Source organism: Brachyistius frenatus, unplaced genomic scaffold (genome assembly GCF_029030835.1).
Source record: "Brachyistius frenatus isolate BFR_SWC_R1_liver_20210118 unplaced genomic scaffold, ASM2903083v1 Contig_24, whole genome shotgun sequence".
NCBI classification, from domain to species: Eukaryota; Metazoa; Chordata; class Actinopteri; family Embiotocidae; genus Brachyistius; species Brachyistius frenatus.
The window spans coordinates 3,691,933-3,712,259 of record NW_027210623.1 but is presented as its reverse complement, the minus strand read 5'-3'; the positions used below and the strand labels follow the sequence as shown (position 1 = coordinate 3,712,259).

General features: G+C 39.4%; 1 protein-coding gene across 1 annotated transcript in view; it reads left to right on the top strand.

The window, feature by feature from the left end:
* Positions 1-20,327, top strand: part of LOC138620524 (protein diaphanous homolog 3-like) — a 154,529-nt gene that overhangs the window by 26,481 nt on the left and 107,721 nt on the right. The window contains exons 8-16 of the mRNA XM_069697797.1: positions 238-343; positions 2,868-2,978; positions 3,569-3,687; positions 3,934-4,050; positions 6,554-6,672; positions 6,765-6,829; positions 7,867-7,971; positions 10,167-10,478; positions 12,694-12,808. Of these exons, the coding sequence (XP_069553898.1) occupies positions 238-343; positions 2,868-2,978; positions 3,569-3,687; positions 3,934-4,050; positions 6,554-6,672; positions 6,765-6,829; positions 7,867-7,971; positions 10,167-10,478; positions 12,694-12,808 (1,169 nt within the window). The remainder of the gene's footprint in view (positions 1-237; positions 344-2,867; positions 2,979-3,568; positions 3,688-3,933; positions 4,051-6,553; positions 6,673-6,764; positions 6,830-7,866; positions 7,972-10,166; positions 10,479-12,693; positions 12,809-20,327) is intronic.

Here is a 20,327-nt window from a genome sequence, read left to right as displayed (position 1 = left end):
ACTCACTCACTCACTCACTCACTCACTCACTCACTCACTCACTCACTCACTCACTCACTCACTCACTCACTCACTCACTCACTCACTCACTCACTCACTCACTCACTCACTCACTCACTCCAGGGAACTTTGAATGCAGTACGGAAGGAGAGAGCTTATGGTCAAAATCCCTATAAATGAATGTATTACTTCATTTTTTTCCAGTTGTTTGCTCATGCATTTCATGTTCTCATTTAGTTTGGAGAAGGTCCTTGAAGCCATCACCACAGCAGGAGAATGGCGAGCAATTGAGAGGTTCAGTCCTATTGTGCAAGGACTGCGAGATCGCTCAGTTCAATTACAAGTAAGTGCAAAGTACATTTATAGCCATGGACGCCCTCATATTTCCTTCAGGTTTCACTGAAAATATATAGAGTACGACTGAAAATTAGAGCATGTAAACACACAAATGCAATGGCAACATTAAGGCAGCTATATATTGCTTGCATTTGGCGAATTTCTGCGTGAACTGTTCTTTGAAAAAATTGGGACATAGGTCCTTGGTGGGATGAGATAAAGTAACAACACTATAACCTAATAATTTGATTTTACCAATTGCTGTAATGATTATGTGATATATAGACGGTGATATCATAATTTGATTTTGACTCACAAGGTCGAGAATCCGTTTGTTTTAGTACATCAAATAAATACCAATGTTGCTTTAAAGCACTTCTCAGAATTTATCCTTGAAACTTCAATTTGTTCTCCATTAAGCAAGTGAGTAAGTTTATGTGGATATAAAATTGTGTGAAATGCACATTATAGTATAAATTGTAAACACCTTTCCCAGTTTTTTTCTTTTTTTTGTTGGGCAAATGCAGAAAGACAATGCATCTTTTTTTTTTTAGGCCTACATGTTGAGCAAGAATAGTAACTTTCAAAGGCAACATCACAGTGCTTATTTTGAAAACTAAATGCTATCTCATACACAGAGACTATCAGTGCCATATGCTTCAATTAAGTACAGACATCCGCTGTCACGATCACTTTGAGCACAGACAGGACAGAAACTGAGTCTGCCCACTATTAATCTGCACATCTCCACATCTGTTTGTGACATCAGCCTGATATCTACAGACAGCTGGGACAAACTGAATGAAGTAGAGTGCCCACCCCGATCACTCAAATTCCATAGTGTCATATCTCATAGCCAGAAATAATATCACATCAGTACACACATTCAACGTTCAGACCAGTGTGCTGAGTGTTTTTCAATCTATCCCTCTTGTAGATGCAATCCCTGGATTGACTATGATTGAGTCAGAATCAACATCTTTAGTCAAAACAGTCCTATAAACTACTGAGGGTCCATAAAAACCGTCAGTAACTGTTTACGTCACAGTCTAAGGGACTGTCTGGACTCAGGATCATTAGCTGTTTCTGGCTATCTTGTGGGCTACATAACTGTTGGGGCACTGCAAAAACAGTGAGAGGTAAAGAATCAATAGTCGGGTGAAAGAGTGAAGGAAGGAAATATGTTTACTTGGCAGGAGCCATGGATGCAAAGAAAATAATAAATTACAAGCAGGATTTTAAGGTGCATTATAAACTAGAATTTCCTTCACACAGGCAGTAAGTACACAAAACTCATCCATGGGTTTCCAAACACAGCCGTTTGTACTTAGTTGTGTTTTATTCATGCTTTGTAATTACTCCCCACTTTCTATTAGGCTACGCAAATCCCTTTTAACACCATGCATTATTAAAGCACAAATACTGTTATCCTAACCGTAGCAACGTCTGGTCAAAGGCTTTCTGTGACACTACTACATTTATACACAGTGTCCCCCATCAGCCTTCGGCTTTAAGGAAGTGCAGGACTATAAATAAAAACACGGCGGACAACTAAAATCAGAGATGCCAGAGTTTTCTTTTAAAATCATGAGTGTCTTTGTGTATTTATAACTGATTTAAATATATTATTATAAAGATAAAGCTCAAACTAAGAGATAATTAGATACACATTTTAAATAATAAATATGTATACTGAGCTGGAATCAAATAATAGACTTCAAATACAGACAAAGCTTCTCTGCTGTGCTGTGCTCCCTCTGAATAATGGTGTAAAGGATTGTATTGATCTTTCTCGACCCTTTTCTCTCTTATTTTGACAGTTTCCCCAGCAAGGTTCAACAAAACTGAAACCAGTATATATGGAAAGTAGGAAGTCACTTAAATAATTGGTCCGTTTCTTATAGTAACAATGGTGTCGACTTCTTCACGAGCAACACAAAGGTTTTGAATTGCTATCTACCTGTACTACAATATTTCAATGGTACTTTGAAGATGGGTTATTACTAAGGCTGAGTGTCATGGTTAAAATAAGACTGGGCTATTACATTGACAATGATCCTTGATGCATCTGAATATCTAGCATCGCCAGACCCTCTTTTCACCCATGAGTGGGTTGCTTTACTGATCAATAATAGATTTTTCTGTTTGTGTTTGCCCGGCTAGTTGAAGAGTCACAAGATGCAGCGGTCCCTCTGTAGTAACCCAAACTCAGAGGGGAGTGAAAAACAGCTTCCAAAAGAGCGACTTTGCCCTTAAATTGACTGTTAGTTAGTTTTGTGTGTATGGGTCTGCAGTTGTTGCATTAATATTAAAATCACCCCCCCCCCCCAACCCTGTTGGTGACTGGAGAAAATAGACATGCATTAGTTATGGTCCTTTGCTTCCAAGGGACATAACTCATTTAGAATGCATGCCAGTATGCTTTTCATCAACTTCTGGAAGAAGTCCATCATTTTTCTTTGGTTCTCCCCCCTCCCCCCCTCCCCATACCCTGCTCGCTCCCTTTGTTCCGTGTACCCTCCATGTTGCAGGTGGCATGCATGCAGCTCATCAATGCATTAGTAACATCTCCTGATGAGCTGGACTTCAGACTGCACATCAGAAATGAATTTATTCGCTGTGGCCTGAAAGAGATATTGCCGGTAAGCAAAACAAACACACACACACACACACACACACACACACACACACACACACACACACACACACACACACACACACACACACACACACACACACACACACACACACACACACACACACACACACACACACACACACACACAATATAAACTCACGCTCATCTTGTATTAATATTTAAATGAGTTGTCCACTTCAGTGAAATATTGTCGATTTGCTCCAGCAAATAATTTATGAAACACGGAGGAGAGTTTGCACGTCTTTCTGCCTGCGCCACAGCCAGAAACCAATAAAGTTTCTCGTGTCTGGGCTAATAATCTTCCTACTGGCTCTTAAACCATCTACCTAACATGCTTATCCGTTGTAAACAATGTTGCTGTTGCTGCCAAGGAAACAAATAAATTAAATTGAAAAGCTGGTGCTCACACCTGTATATCACAGTGACTAATGGCACTTAGAATGAGCTCCTTGTCTCCACTTGAGCTCAGTGCTTCCCTTTTAATGCTAAAAGCTTCATTTATTTTGCTTAATTCTTTGTTTTTTTTGCATCTGTTTGAACTTTTGTTCGTCTTCTACCTTGATCCATCTGTAGCAACTGATAGCCATCCGGAATGAGGCCCTTGATATTCAGCTGAAGGTGTTCGAGGAGCACAAAGAAGAGGACATGATGGAGTTCTCTCATAGGCTGGAAGACATCAAGAGTGAACTTGAATATCCTTGTCGTTATTATAAACAGAATCACGTAACTCGAAGGATGAATTCAGTGGGCGTTTTCTTTTGATAAATAATATAGGTAGGAAACGTTCTTGGCATCCAGTTAAAAGTCAAACGTTCTGCTACAAATTGCAAAGCTAAAATGATAATTATTTAATTTATTTTTATGTCAGTAGTTTTTCTTTTTTTTTGTATGTGAAAATACAGTATTCTCTTTATGTACGAGTCCTTGACTCTCTGCACTGATGCGGGGGATGTGTTCAGTATTGTACAGAGCATGGTGAAGGACAGCAGTGCAGAGCCCTATTTCCTCTCTATACTGCAGCACCTGATGCTTGTACGCAACGACTACTTGGTCAGGTAAAAAACAACTGATCACATACACGCACGCACGCACACACACACACACACACGCACACACACACACGCACAAGATTTATAATCCCAAGAGTAATGTATTCTCTCATTGTTGTCCATAATTGATGGATCATCTCAGTCCCTCGTGTACCCTCAGTGTCTTTTTCTGTCTATGACTGAAACTTTGCACTCTTTAAATGCAGCTCTAATGAACTCAAATATTGTCTTTTGTTCAGTCAGGGGTGTGTGGGAATGTAACTTACATTCATTTTTACAGTATTTTAATCTCACATTTTATGCAAATTCCTACACATGCAAATGCCCAAGCATTTTTGAAAGGTGTTAATGTCGTACGCTGGTGAAGAGCTTCTGTTTTGTGGGGGTCTATCTCCTTCTGCCTTAAACCCTCTCAATGACATTGGCTAACAAAGAGAATGCTTTCTCTTTCATCTCCAAGCCATCTACAGCAGCCATAGCTCCAGAGCATTTCTCATCTCCTATTAATGGTACTTTTCAAAGGCTTATTTTATGTTGGTTTGCTCACAGTTGAGTCTGACTTAAACCGTAGCTTGATCAAAGATGGAGCTTTTATCTGAAAAATAAGAAATGTTTCACCTGCAGTTCGTCTTCCCACCCAAAAACAATACCTGTCTGGCTCTGTGCTCTGTCTGATTAATTTTGTTAATCTGATATGATTATGAAATGTTAACACTTGAGATAGCATTTTTATTAGCGCTATCTATTTGGTAAGAATTAGTCGAAGAATATTCAACGTACAAACAGGAACATATGTTGCTGCCCCGTGTTCAGCTCTCACCAACTGTCCAAACTCCATAATCTTCTGTATTTATCTTCTGACAGATAACCCGGTCAGCCACAGAGGTTGCCGTTACAGTTCTACTTTATGCAAGAATTAAATATTATAATGTATTGTTTATTACTGGAATCAATCACTTTTATTTTGGATTGGCGGTCAGCACAAGAAACCTTTCTCATTAATTCAAAGCAACTTGTTCGTGCTCCATTTTGCACTTTGCAGTCTGACAAAACCCTGAAATTCTATTTTCCATATCTGAATGCCGCACGGTACCCCGCCTTTTTGTTCTTCGCTCCGCTATCTGTACATGCTAGGTCTAACTTCCCATGTACAGTAGTTCTCTTCTATGTTGGGTCCCTGAGTCCCTGAATAATGAAGAAACATGAGTAGTTTGACTGATGCCTTACTCCATTTGATTTTTTTTATGGGTTTGTTTCTGAATTCAGACGATTCCATCATGCAGCTTATCTTCAAAATAATACACATCGTATCCACTATCCGATCCAGCCTCAGCATTGTTGAGGTGGAAGCTAATGTCCCAGATTAATCACTGGTTGTACGTATCAAAGTATTTATTAATAATTTGGTATAGAAGGGATTAGGACTCTCTGCGGCATTGTTGTAAGATAATGAGCAGATCAAACAGACACATTCTCTTTAACTTGCAGTAGCACTGTGGCTTCCAGCATTGCATGTCATCTGCTGTTGCATTGTAATATTTTATTTTGCTTATTGAGGCTTGCCCTTGGTTATTCTGTGATCAGTGCGTTCAACAGAGCCATGTAAAATAATTTAACTGCAATTACTCAGCAGCTGCTAATAGGTTGGCATGTATTCCCTATGGTTCACTATCATAAAAACAGTGCTTTATATATTAAATATATATAATATAATTAATATATAATAAATATATATTAAAATGTAAAGGCTGTATTCAAGTTTAGCTTTTGAAAGGAAACCAATAGAGCATGTTGTTAATATACCTTTCTTGAGCATCAAGACATTTAAAGCCAATTTACAGTTTCTCCATTTACATGAGCTTTACTGCACACTGCAGTTAAGTGTAATTATACGGGGACACGTTCTACACGTATAAAGAAAGTTGGAAAGGAGGCAATAAATGTTGTAAGTGACCAGATGTTTGCTCAATTGTACCGTTTTACTTTGTAGCAGCCGGATGCAGGGGAAACACAGTGGACAGCAATGAGTCATTTTTAATGGCGATTTAAATTCTTCTACCTCTGGGCAGTGATTAATTATAGTGGTTTGTTTACATTTTGAGCATTGTTTCAACACTTTTGCTCCAAGTATTTACTTTGTTGTTGTTGTTGATAAAATCCCCAAAGTAGCAGCAGATTGATGCTGCACTTGAAACGTTTTCCTGAGACGTGTGTTCTCAGCGCAGTGTCTCCTCATTTTCCACCGAGATGCCAACAACTCGCCGTCTGCTAGTTTTCTTTGAATGACCCTCCCTACTCCTGTTTGCACTTCTTCTCTCACCTGCACACTGTGCGCTCTGCGCTGGGCAACAAAATGCCGCACAACAGGGCAAAGTGAATCTCAAGGTCAGGAAAATACCCAACACTTGGATCGCTGTTTATGCCGGTCATTACGCTTGCACAAAAACAGGGATCCTGTGTCTTTCTCTCACTGTCTCTCCTGACTTTCCTTGTCTCATTTGACTCCCAGGCCCCAGTACTTCAAGATCATTGAGGAGTGTGTTTCTCAAATTGTGCTCCATCGTAGTGGCACAGATCCAGACTTCAGTTACCGCAAGCGCCTCGATGTCGACTTCAGCCACCTCTTAGGCAAGTTGCACACCTCCAGCAGTTTATTTACATTACAGCTTTTTCAATAGCGCATTGATACTTTATTGACAACTCTCTTTGTTTGTCCTCAGAGGTGTGTGTGGATAAAGCTCGTACAGATGAGTATGAACAAAGAGCTTCAGAACTGGCACAAAAGGCAAGTATTGACGAAAGATCAGCTTCGATTTTCCCTCCACTGTATATCCCCTACACCACAGGGACAAAACGAAACCACGGCACTGCTGGAATTTATACAAATTAGTTGTATAAAATTATGTCGGCACTGTCAACAGCCTGTTCTCAGGGCTGGCAGCTGGTGTGGGCCTCCCGTCCTGGGACACCCAGTCCTGGCCCGCGACACGGAACTTTAACGTCAGCACAGTGTTCACACTCACGCTGGGCATTCAGTGTCTCTTTGTGAAATAACCCAAAATCTAAAATTAAGAATTCAAAAGATAAATAAGAAATGACTGCCCAACTTGAAAAATCTCAGCCGGCTGAGGCGTCTCCGACTGATGATTGGACCCTTCAACTGGTAGACCCGAGCAAAATGTATTTTTGTCAAAAAGAATTGTATATATATCCTACATTTTCAGTGCGTTAACACCAAAATGTGTTCCCCCATCTCATTGTAGATAAATGATATGTTTCTTTTACACTTTTTAATGTCTGCTTCAGCTTGAGCTACTATGTTAATGTTTATATTTGAATGATCATTGCACAGATGAGAATGTCTTGCTCTGAGATTTAGCAAAAAGACCACATTTGTTTAGTTTTTTGCCATTGTAAAACACACACACACACACACACACACACACACACACACACACACACACACACACACACACACACACACACACACACACACACACACACACACACACACACACACACACACACACATGCTTGTAAATTACTTGAAGATGGACTGGCTGCTTTATTAACTGTAGTTGGTAGCAGCAGGTTGGAGATCCTGATTAGAAGGATGGCCTTACTGATGGGTGTGTTTATGGTACTTAAAAGGATTGGGTGTTTGACCAAAGTTGAACATTTAATGAAGGTACTCAAGATAAAAGTATTTCGCCAGTAGACTTCGATATTTTTACCGTGTATTACTTAGTTATTTGTACTTGAATGAATGCAGTATCAGTGTGTGCTTGTGTGATTAATCTGGCCATGTGTTTCTCTTGTTAGTTTGATGAGGAGTTTCTAAGCAGACAGGAGGCACAAGCTCAGCTGATGAAGTGTGAAGAGAAAACAGCTGAACTCCAAGCAGAGCTCCAGGCCTTCAGGTCCCAGGTATATGACGGGCACTCTGTATCTATATTTTCAATGTCAAATTTTGTAAATGTGTTTTTATTCTGTAAAAAAAACCCATAAATGTGATTACTCAACAAAAACCTGTAAATGTAACATCACATTTCAATCCAACTTTCTTTTCTTACTTTCTGTTACGACACGTTCTTGTTATTTTGGGGGTGCGGGATGGCGGTGGGTTTTATCCACTGGAGCCTGCAGTTTGGTTTGACATGGAGGCTGCTCTTCTGGCTAGCTGACACTAAGTCTAATGAGAACACTGACCGGTTCTCCATGTTGGCCATTTCTAATTCTCTGATCTCTATCCCATAAGAGGAAATTGTTCTAAAAGCAATTTATTCTGACAACCCCTTCAGCCTCACAATTGGGGCTCTCTATACCCCCCCCCCCCCGCGCCTCTCAACCCTCCAGAGAGTTGCTCCCACACCCTGGCACTGCAAGATAACTACACACTGGGAGAGGGGAGAGAACTTCCTTTTTATTTTCCCGATAATTTTTCAATTTTAGAGAGCAAACACAGAATGAATACTCAAATAGCACCTTGGTTCAAATGGTACATTTGTGAGTGCAGGTACACACACACACACACACACACACACACACACACACACACACACACACACACACACACACACACACACACACACACACACACACACACACACACACACACACACACACACACACACACACACACACACACACACACACACACACACACACACACACACACTTTGTCTTCTGTCATTGTCAATTCATGGCTGTCAGTCTCAGTCTCACTCTCACAAACACACTCGCACGCACAATTGTTAATTCAGCAAAGGTGTTCTTCCCTGTAGAGGCAGTGTCAGAGTAAAGGCCCACAGCTGACCTTTAGTGTGCGTCTTTAATCTAAAACGGGTGCATGGATCAATAAGCCATTTGCTCGATATGATACAATTTATAAAGCTTGTAGGCCGCTTACACCATTTGATTTTTAACTTTGGAAAAAACAATCTTTGTGGGTATATTTTGAACAAAATCTGGGCCGTTTATGAGGATTTGGCCTTTGCTGGATGGTTGAGAGAACACGCCTCCGTCATCCCAGGAAAGCATACCGTGTGCTACACACTTGGCAGAGGCTGTCAGTTGTCTGCTTCCATTTTTTTGTTCCCTGTTCTCCCTCATATTTCTTTGTTTTCCTTGAAATGTTTCTTCCTTGTTTATTGTATTTATTTGGGGAAAGGTTTCCTTAGTATCATTTCACACACTGTAAAAATCCACCACCAGAGACATGCAAAATATTCTGCAATCAACTCGTTTTCATGCGAATCTAGTAAAACATAATCATCTTATAAGGTAAATGAGAATAATAATAATTTTTTAAAAAAAGAGCGAAAGCTACTTCAAAATACTGTCTGACCTTCAAATTGATAAAACAAAAAAAGAGAGAGAGCTGTGTAGCTTCATAAATGCCATGAAAAGGACATTAAAATGATTTTATTCAAAAGTTAAACTGACCATGAAGGTATCTTACACATCTACGCAGATAAGGGAATATGGAGTTGATCCTGCAGTAACGACAATATTAAATCTGTTGTAGCTGGATTAATCCTGCCATACTGAAAATAAGTCTTGCTGGATTTTAAAGATAAACTAAGTTTTTGATTTTATTTATGTATAGTTTTTGCATTACACTCACAAACTTGGCCAGCTATAGTTGTTCGGTGACTTGTTTGTGGACTCTTGAGCAAATTAGTTATCTTATAATTAATAAATACCCTGAGTAGACCAAAACCAAGAATTAATTGCAATAGTATGGCTCATAAATGTGTTTTTATAAGTTTTGCATTTTGAAGTTGGAAGTAAAGTTTTGTGGCATGGAGCCTTTGGCTGCAGGCTTTGGGATTTGGTGATTGATATTTAGTAATGATAAAAAAGTAAACTCAGTCTTGTGTTTGAGTGCTTCGCTCCCAGGCCGCTCAACAATGCGTCTTGGGCATTTCATTGGCATAGTTCTTGTTCCAAGATCATTGCTTTAATTTTAGGCTACCATTTGCTTTGATGCAATAGTTGTTCAGAGTCTGGAGAGAAAAACCTCAACTTTCCCATTTAAAAGAGAAAAAAAAAAAAAAAATCTATATTTTTTTTGTATTTTTGACTTCCCTACATACATTTTTCCTTCTCTGTCCATCTAGTTCGGAGCTGTACCTGTGGGTCTGACCTCTGCCCAGGCTGGACAGACATTATCGTCCTCAGGATTCCCATCGGGTCCCCCACCTCCTGCTCCAGCTCTTGGGGTGCCAGCTCCCCCTCCTCCCCCTCCTCCGCCTCCCTTACCTGGCTGTCCTGCCGCACCTCCTCCACCTGGTATGCCTCCTCCATTTGGTGCCCCACCTCCGCCTCCTCTAGGGTTCGGCTCCCCTACCCACCACGCGCTGCCTTATGGCCTCAGGCCGAAGAAGGAATTTAAGCTCGAGACCTCCATAAAGCGCCTCAACTGGTCCAAGGTAAGAACCTGCGCGATCTTTCTTATATTTATAAATCCCTATTTTCATGAGGTTTGACATGATATAGATGAAAAACACCACAGTACAATGCAGTTAAAATATAGCTCGCAAACCTGCAAACAATGATTTCCTGACTGAGTGTAGTATAAGCAGAGATATCAGAGGTTTTCCCGCTGTGCTGGATTCTGCTTTACGAAAACTTTGAGACAAGAAACTAAACATTTAGGCCAGACATTTATTGTGGCCCTTTTTTTTGCTCTATACTTTGTTCCTGATGTTTATTGGCAGCTCCTGAACAGTACAGATGTTTTCCTAAGAATCAAACAACAACTTTTTACCTCAGTGCCAAGCCACTAATGGTTGAAAATAACAGATGATCATATGCTATTGGCAGAGCAGACTCAGCGGTAGCACTACAGATGTTCTTCTCTGCAGAGTAATATTAGTTCACCCCGCGAGTGTTGTTAGTTTGCGGTTTGATTAATAATTGAATCTCAGATTTACATCAGTACAGGTGTTCAGCAAACGAAACCATATGCTTGAAATTTCAAGTAAACCTTTTAGTGGGTCATAAGGAGGACTGTCGTATGGTCCAGCTGTTTGAGACCCGCACATCTGGTGGTGTTTGTGACAAAGCTGTTCTGAAACTTCTTCAGTTACAAGATTTCAAAGTTTCAACTGTTGCCCGTAAACAACGCAACAGAAGTGGAAGCAATGCCTTGACAAACTATTAGTTGGTCACTTTCTTAATAGTGCTGTGTTATAGGACTGGGCGATGTGGCCTTAAAATAATACCACAATATTTCTGCAATAACAATATCTTTGACGGAATGACGAAATATTAAAACAAATATTTTACTATGAATTTAATGAACATACAACTGCAAAAAATTAAAAGTTATAGTTTTATATGTAAATGTAACAGTTTCCCTTCCAACACTATGTAAAAACGAACATATCACTGTGGTTTGTTGCGCATTTGATCTTTTGTAACTAAACCGGTGCCACACTGCTGTTGTCGCTCCCGTTGTTGGATCAGCTGTCAGCCACGCTTGTTGTTCCTGTGCGTAAATTAGGCCTCGGACAAAACGAGGTAGAGCAACCACACAGCCTGCATAAGACGCCTGCAGTTTAGGCTCTAATTAAATCCCGGCAATACTTTAACAGGTGAAGGGCAGCGTTTTTCTCCGGTGTTTTCTCTCTTTTCATATCTCTCCTCTGCGTCTCGCTCCAGGCGACGATAAACAAAAATCCCACGTCTGCTTTTTGGTGACAACTCGTCACTCTTCAGACCTCAAACATTCGATCATCGAAGGGAAACTCCATGTAGAAAGACGGGGGTGTCAGCTGTGGTTTTCACAGCACAGACGCAGGTGGTTTGGACTCAGAAACAGGCGAGCGAGTCGCAGCACTGCAGCGAGGTAGCCGCCAGTAAGACATTGTGTCCCAAGTATTACGCATGCAACATACACTATACCAGTATAACATCAGTTGTGAGCTCACATAGTGTATCTAGCAGATACAGGGACATCAGGGCACCCTATTACGTCGTATTTCAGATGAATCCAGCAGGACCCAAAGTCCTGAGGGGCCTGATTTTGGTCCATCAAGTCTGCAGAACAATGTATGGATTCCTTTGCAGCAGTTTTTTTTTGTCTGAGCTTAACGCTGGCAGCTACAAAAATATGAAGAGTGGGATGTTGATTCTCCAGGACATCAGCAGTGATAGAAAACTTTGCAGATTACAGGAAGTGTTCATTTTGAAAATATGCCTTAATGGACCTTGAATTCAATTTACGGAGTCCTCAGCACAGATTTTTTTTTTTTCTTTTTCATATTTTGTGCATGTACTCACAAATTAGATTTTCTGATTTCATCACCACTTTGCCATTTATATCTGCTGGTCTGTGATGTGCTTACTGACTGAAAACTCTCAGCAGATTCAGAATTTATTTTCGGGAAATACTGGTACAGTACTGAATGCGTAAAACTAAGAAAAAAGGTATAAACATATTTATTATCAGCTTTCTTCTTGATTTTTTTTTCTATTTAACATTGTGAGTCACTATTCATTCACTCCCTGTAATGTATCACTGTGCCTTTTGTAGCATTAACTTGTGACTAACATCTGATTATATTTGAGGTATTTTCATAATAATTTGCGGTGTAGCCTGGTGTTAACTAAAAATGCTGAACTGTGGATGTGTGTTTTCAGATTCGTCCCCAGGAGATGTCGGAAAGCTGTTTCTGGGTGCGGGCTGATGAGGACCAATACGCAAAACCAGAGTTGCTCAACAGAGTTGCTGTTACTTTTGGTTCACAAAGAACAGGTGCGTTTCATACTACATTCTTGTATTCTTATTTATTTAATGTCCATCTGCCAAACTGCTGCATTTGTGTTCTGAGAAGCCCGGTTGTCATTGACAGGCAGCTGTTTTCACACAACCAAACATTTCTGTGTAATATATTATTTAACTTATTCTTACATAATATATATAGTTCAGCGTTCTTTTAGCGAGCTCCAACTTTTCCAAAAATCTTCTTTCGGAGAGGTGGTTCTACTCAGCTGCGTGTTTTCCCCCTCTCCACTTCACTTCCTCCTCCGTCTCTCTGTCTCAGCTTTCTGGCTCATGACTGTGGTTCTTTGGCCACAAACATTAGTGTGATGCTGGGGCTGAAAATGATAGGGTTTCTCGGCGAAGCACGAATAACAAAACCATGGTCTAAATTTCTGTGCGGTTTCAAATGTAGGTGGAGGTCTTATGAATGCTAAATGAACGAGAATGCTGCTTTCTAAATGCCTCACTTCTTTTCCTTTTTTTTTTTTTTTTTTTTTTTTTTTTTTACAAAGATTCCTCAGCCTCTACCATTCCTGATATGTTATTTTACTGTACTAGTGGAGGATATGGACCAAAATAAGTTAAGTAAGTAAAGTTTATTTAGTGTAGCACTGTTCACGGAAATATTAGTAATAAAGCAATAAAGAAATTGATAGAATTAGTAAAAAAAAACAATAAATAAAACATATAGGAAACAGAAGGACCATAAAAGTTACCAAAACTTGACGGCATTGGGCGAGAACAACGGCTAGTTTGAGTATACAAGACTTCAGCTGCTTTTTAAACTTACCAATTGAGACCAAAGATCGTACATCTGTAGGAAAAGCGTCCCGCAGTGTGAGAACACAACTTCACATTCACCTTCTGTTTTTAGTCTCGAGCGAAGGACAACCAGTAAACCCTGATCAGACCTACGTGTTCTCCTGGTGATGTAAAGATGGAGCAGGTCACACATCTACGTGTGCTTCACCATGCAGGGCTCTACGTGTGAGGAAAAGACCATGTAAAGAAGATATTATTGGTGTAATGTGAGTTGTTTTGATAGGTCGCGGTAACAACTTTGGAGCAGTGTTTTGGATCATTTGTAGATGGTCTTGCAATGTCTTACTGAGTCAGCTGAAATTTCCGGAGCCTAGCTGGGATTCTGTGAAAATGTGGAGGATCATTGTAAGCTTGGGTTGTGATACAACATACCTGATTTTCCCAGTGTACAGGCGTACAGGTCAAGGATTTTATACGTTGATCAAAATATATTCCCTAATCAATCCTGAAAGCGTTTATTGCAGCACTATCCCAACGTCAAATATATGCAGACTTGATAAACAGTAGTATTAAGGTAATGCCCAACTCTGAATAGATGATGTGAAGTGCCTCACATCTCATGTCTTTCCATCCTTTTATTAGTTTAAGTACCAGCAGTTAGCAGCCTGCAGTCCTTGTTGTATCAGGTTCAGTATTTCGGTGTCACTATTCTGATGGTATTACTACATGATAAAACACCATACAGCTGCATCCTCATACATCAGTATATGGCTGGTAAAATCTGGAATATTCATGTAAGAGGTTGTTGGAATGATTAAGGATAGAGCAGTAGGTAGCAGGATATGTTATCACTTTTGTCCTCCCCTGTGCTTCGTCTATTAGTCCCTTCACTGATGATTTATTTACATGTCTTGTGTTTTCCTTCTTGACTTGTCACTGGCTCAGCTAGCTTTTGCCAATTTGAATTATTCATCCAGGTGTTATCTACCTGTCACGACTCTATGCTGCTCGTCTCAAGGCACACAAGACCCCCCTACACACCAGTGGATCGTAGTTCTGTACTGTCAAGGTGTTGAATAATGGAGGCAGATCTAAACTGCAAACAGGTAGACAGACAGTCAAACAGGTGTTCTCTGGGGAGGACAAAGGAAGGATGTCCACTCGCAAACAATTGTGCTTTCCAGTTCGGGTAATGACCCAGAGCCTGCACACATTCACACATTCACACACTGAATTTGATTTTACTGTGATCATGAAACACACTTTTCATCCTATGAGGAGGCACTCAAACGCATTAGTGCCGTGCAGTGTGCCGGCTGCCTGCTTCGTTACTGCTCGTGGGTAATGCATTTTCAATTTGGCGAAAAAAGCCAAGAAACATTTGACGAAAATCAAAATCTTTCACATGATTTGTTTCCGTTCTCTCTGCTGTTTTCTTCCCCGCTTCTGCCCATCCCAGTGGGGGTTGTAGGCGCAGCATGAATGGCAGGTTGTGCTGTCGGACCCAGTTGCTGCTGCTGCTGCTGCTGTGTGTCAGTGAACTCGTATGCATACGGGCACGCGGGCTTGTTCTTATTAACACAGCCGTGTAGCATCGTGTTTCATCTCACTTAAGAGCAGCAGCATCTGGATCAGCATTAAACATTAAAAAGGACGCAGTGTGAGACGGTATTCACTCAGTTTTCCTCATTAAATATTCATTTATATCTCTTGAAACTTCCCTCTTTTGTGATGTTTGTCCCTCTTGCTGTACTTCTCGAAAGAGAATTCCTTTCACCCAGTACACAAACTGCGGAGTTAAGATTCGGTCTGGGAATAGTTTGTTATGAAACTATCACTGTTTTATTTTCAGCAGACCACAACTAAATCATGTATCAAAAAAGATGCAAGTTTTTAATCATTATTCAAAGTGTTATGCAGAGATGTCCCGATTAAGTAGTTTTGCTCCCGATAAGAGTCATTTATCATCGAGTATCTGCCAATACCGAGCCTTACTTGTATCTTCTTCGATAACAGAGCTGCGAATTTTAAGTTCATCAAAATATTAAAAACTATCTATGTCCTTGATAATTAAACGTGTCTGAAATGCACAAAGAAAAAATATCCTGCCTGTTAAGCTGCCCCTTCATGTTGTTTTTTTTAACATTTATATATATTCTTTAACAAATAATAATAAAAACATCATAATTCCCTTTTAGTGCAGCTTAGTTTAATTTCTTTTTAACAAAATAGCCAAGTAGACAAACTGAACAATATCTTTAAAAATAGCTTTTATCGATTCCACTTAGTGTAGCATAGCAGCAACAAATTCAAAATGCCGATTATAATCACATTTCCTCTTTCAGTTTGTGTAATTGCTTAAATTTAACCTTCACAAACACAACAGTCACTCTACCAGTTACCTGAGTGAACTCATTGTAGTTCACTGAGTGTTTTTTTTTTTTTTTTGGTGCCATATCAAATTAGTTGTATTGAACGCCGGTGTAACTACCGCCTTGGGAACTGCTTTCATTGCAGACATTACAGGCTATTGTGCTGCATTCATTTTAGCTTTTGAAGTATTTCTATACTGCATACATACTAATGTGCAGTATAGAGCTAATACTAGTGTAAGTTTAAATGTACAGTGTGTACTTCGCTGCTGTAGTCAGAGTCATAGTACACAGTAATTACATACTAATCGTCAGTCTTTTATTGTTGTTAGCAACAACTAAAGGAGCATTCTGACAAGTATGCCTATTTTTAACATAGTCTATGTATTTTGTATGATTTTTCATTTTCATGTTTTGTATATTTTCAAACGGGGAAAGCAGGGCTGTCGTCACACACTGTTTCACTAAAAGTGCTTGTGACGTCCCACATGTGGCTTTGACTTACAAATAACTATTTAGCCTACTTTGTTGACAATTCGGAGGTGTTCATCGTGTATTGCCATTCGACCTAAAAGCACAGAGATATGATTTTTGGTCCATGTCACCCAGCCAACTCTCCATCTCTCTAGCACAGTAGCTTACATTTCATGGTAGATGGGTTAAAAAATAGCAACCTAGAATGAATGTAATAAATCGTGTGCTTGCTAGTGGATGATTATTTATTAAGGAAGCATTTGAAAGGTTCTCGCTCCACTGGGATTTCACCCAGGGTAGAAGTTTTCTCTCACTCGCATATTTACCCTTTAACATTCACAACATATATCACACATCGTTTTCATACAGGTTATATTTTCTCATGTGAAAGTTTGTTCTGTAATCCTCTTGTTCTGTTTCCTCCTCCTAAATCTATCATGTCCTAACAACTCAGTTCCTTTTATTGACTCGGCCAAAATTACCCTTAATTATTTGGCCTGCAAAGAGCAGCACAGATCAATCAATTATCCATCGGAAACAGTCAGACTAAAAAAGAAATAGGCCTCCCAGACTTCTTGTAATCTTTGTTCTGGCAAGGTCTTTATAGTTTATATTGTTGCTGGCATCTTAAACTTGCAAGACAGAGAGAGAACGATTGTAATCCTGAGTCAGACACTTGTTCTTTTCTTTATTATTCTTGTCTGTTTATGTACTATTTTATCAACCTCTTTATTTGTTTGTGTTTTGCAGCTTTGTAGAAAAGCTGTCTTCCAGTAATCTTCAATACATAGGTTTATTTTTCTTTTACCTACCACTACCTTTAGTCGTTGCAGGTATTCAGCACTTGCATGTCAATGAGTCTAAGCTATTTTTCTATGGAACTAATTTCTGTTAAGTACCTGAGGTCAACTAAATGTTCCCTACTAAATTTACTCTAAACAAGACCAAGCCTGAATATTGTGGCTTTATGAAAAAAAAAAAAAAAAAAAAATATGACAACAGGAATCAGAGCTGAACCTCAAATTCTTCTGGTCTCTGTATGTTGTGTTTGGCGTCATAAGTGAATTTTGCTAACTGCTTAGACCACAACCTGATAGACGAGCAGTAAGCACATTAAATGTACATCCATTCGAGGCAACAACCTAATTATTCCAGAGAAGGTCACCTGTACTGACAAGACAATGCCTCCAATAGCTTTGTGCGTTGGCCCTGTTTCAGTCACTTGTCAGATAGCAAACAAATAGGTGTCATGTCATGTGTTGTTGGGTTTCAAACATAGCAACACAAAATAGAAAAAACAAGTATAGACTCTGCAAAACAGCCAACAATGTGGCTTTGTAAAGGTTGCTCAGTAAAAATGTGTTTGAGACATGACCGTGCCCTTTGAACATGATTGGAAAAATAGCCATTTGATGTTTAGTAGTGAAAGCAACATTACAGCAGATTTTGAAACCATTAAAATTCCAGTTAAGATTTAATAAAAAAAATATTAAAAAGGCTCAGTAAGATAATTTTAGTGGAGAATGTTGCAGTTGAAATCATTAGAGTGGACAATACGAATGACCTTCATAGAGCAACAGAAATGAAATGAACCTAACAGCTTAATTTGAGTTCAAATAAACTACAACTCCGTATGATGGCAGTTGCTTTATAGAGATTTTACAGGAAACTGTAAATAAGGATTGTTATTTTATGCATAATTATTATTAGTGACTACTAGAAAGAAAACATCATCACCTCTGCAGCCTCACAAATTTGTTGTTTTTCCACACGATCCAAACTGGAACCAGCTGGAACCAAACCCTAATCCAGAGTGGAGTTGCTCTCAAGTGCTCCTGAATTGAAAGCTCAGACAGGGAAGGCAACTCCAGCCCTGCTGCTTTTGTATATCTTTCTGCTTCGTCTTTGCTGTCTGCTCTCTCTTACAACGCAGCTGCCGTTCGGCAGGAGTCAGTGCATGCAAGTGGAGAGCTTGGCTTGTGGAAGATGAAATAGCTTTGGACTGGTGTCTGTCTCTGCTTGCATTCACAAAATAATAAAACTCCCCATCAACTTTTCAAAGCAAGAGAAATAAGAGGCGTGGAGTGAATCTGTCTCGTGGATGGAATGTCAGACACTCAGCTAGCCCCTCACTGTTTCTCCTGCGAACCTTTTGAGGTGAGCCCTTTCAGGCAAATTGGGAGGAACAGTTTGATTATCTCGAGAGGAAAATCATTTTTCATGGATGAATTCCTGAAGGAAAGAAAGTAGGTCTAACAGAGGCACCTGTACACTACTTGAATAGTGTTCTACTGACCATTTAGTCGTAATAGACCTGTGTGGGATTCAAGACTGCTCGTGCATAGTTTCTCAATAAATCCTCATTTTTATGTTTATGTCAATAACTACAGGTTTTATCATTAGATAAATACCCATAAGCCCACCTCCAGTCACATGCACACACGTGTGTTTCTCATGTCTATTGACCTCACTTCAGCATTTCATGTTTCCCTGGTTGTTTCTCTCTGCTGTCCCTGTGAGAGCCTGGCCACTTCATGCCATTACAACTCCGGGCACGCAGTTCTTTTCCTTCCTTCTGGCTTCCTCAGATGTTAGCATTTTTACTTTGCATATAGCTGAACAGTTATATTTGCTTATTTCATACAGACTAGATCTCACATCGTTTGTAGGGTAATTTTTCCACAAAGATAGATAATGGGAATGGTTTACTTTTACATAAATAGCGATTTAGCGTAATATTTATGTTATTGTTTGTAGCATTCCCTTCTCAACGCAGGCCAAATTACAGCAACCTCCGATACTGTTCAAAAGTATTGGAAAAAAATAGTTCTCTACTGTCACACATCCACTTTCAAATGGAGCGTCCTTAACTACGTTTTACTTTTACGTAAAACAAGCAAGAATTCATGGCCTCACAAAAAAAAAAGAACAACTGAGAAAGCAAAACCAAATGAATGGTCACGAACTGTTTACAAGCTGAAAATAAGAGAAGCATTTGCAATGTTTAAATACATACATTTATTATTTATATTCAAGGTAATAAAGAATGTAGTTTTTCTCTGTCTTGTTGATTACTAATAATCAGTATCGGTTTTGAAAAACCATATCGGTCGGCCACTAGGTTCTCAGTACTGATTTAGTGGGGTGGCCAAACCTTTGCATATGCGACAGTTCATTTTTTCTTCTTCCCTTTTTTAATGAAATAAATAGTAACACTGTTTGCTGCCAGTGTTTTACTTTATATCCTTTCATTTCAAAAGTGAACAAACATGCAATTTGCCCCCCACACTTTTGCATATGACTGTATATTAACTGTCTTCATTGAAGTAATGTGCATCTTAACCAACATTTGGAAAGGACCCGTCTTTATATTTTAACTTGAACATAATTTTACCGATAGCGATGATTTTGAAATGTCAACCACATTTTAACGAAAAGGCTGCGGAAAAAGAAATTGTAATAAAAAAAAGTTTTTAAATAAACTCTCACACCCACAAATGCACAATAAGCAGTGCTCAGATATACATTTCCTTTGCTGTAAAAATGCCTCTACAAGTTGTACCATTTGAATATTTATTACATAGAGCAGGCTGGTCATAGCTTTCAGGTTGGATATGAATATTGAGGCATTTAACAAAGTTAATTATTCGATCCATAAGTATGTTTTTTCTCATTGTGATTAATAATCATAGATTATAAATAAAGCGTAGTTAATGATGCTACAATGTCTGCCCCTGAACTCAGAGCTTTAATCTGCTCCCCTGACATGTGAAGGCTTTAATTGCTGTCTTTGTGGTTACTATCTCATTTGCTGAGGGTAGAACCCATCAGGGGAGGGAAGAGTCCTTCTCAGGGCTTCTTTAAGAATCTTCAAAAGAGAGAGAACTGAAAGTGGCATAAGC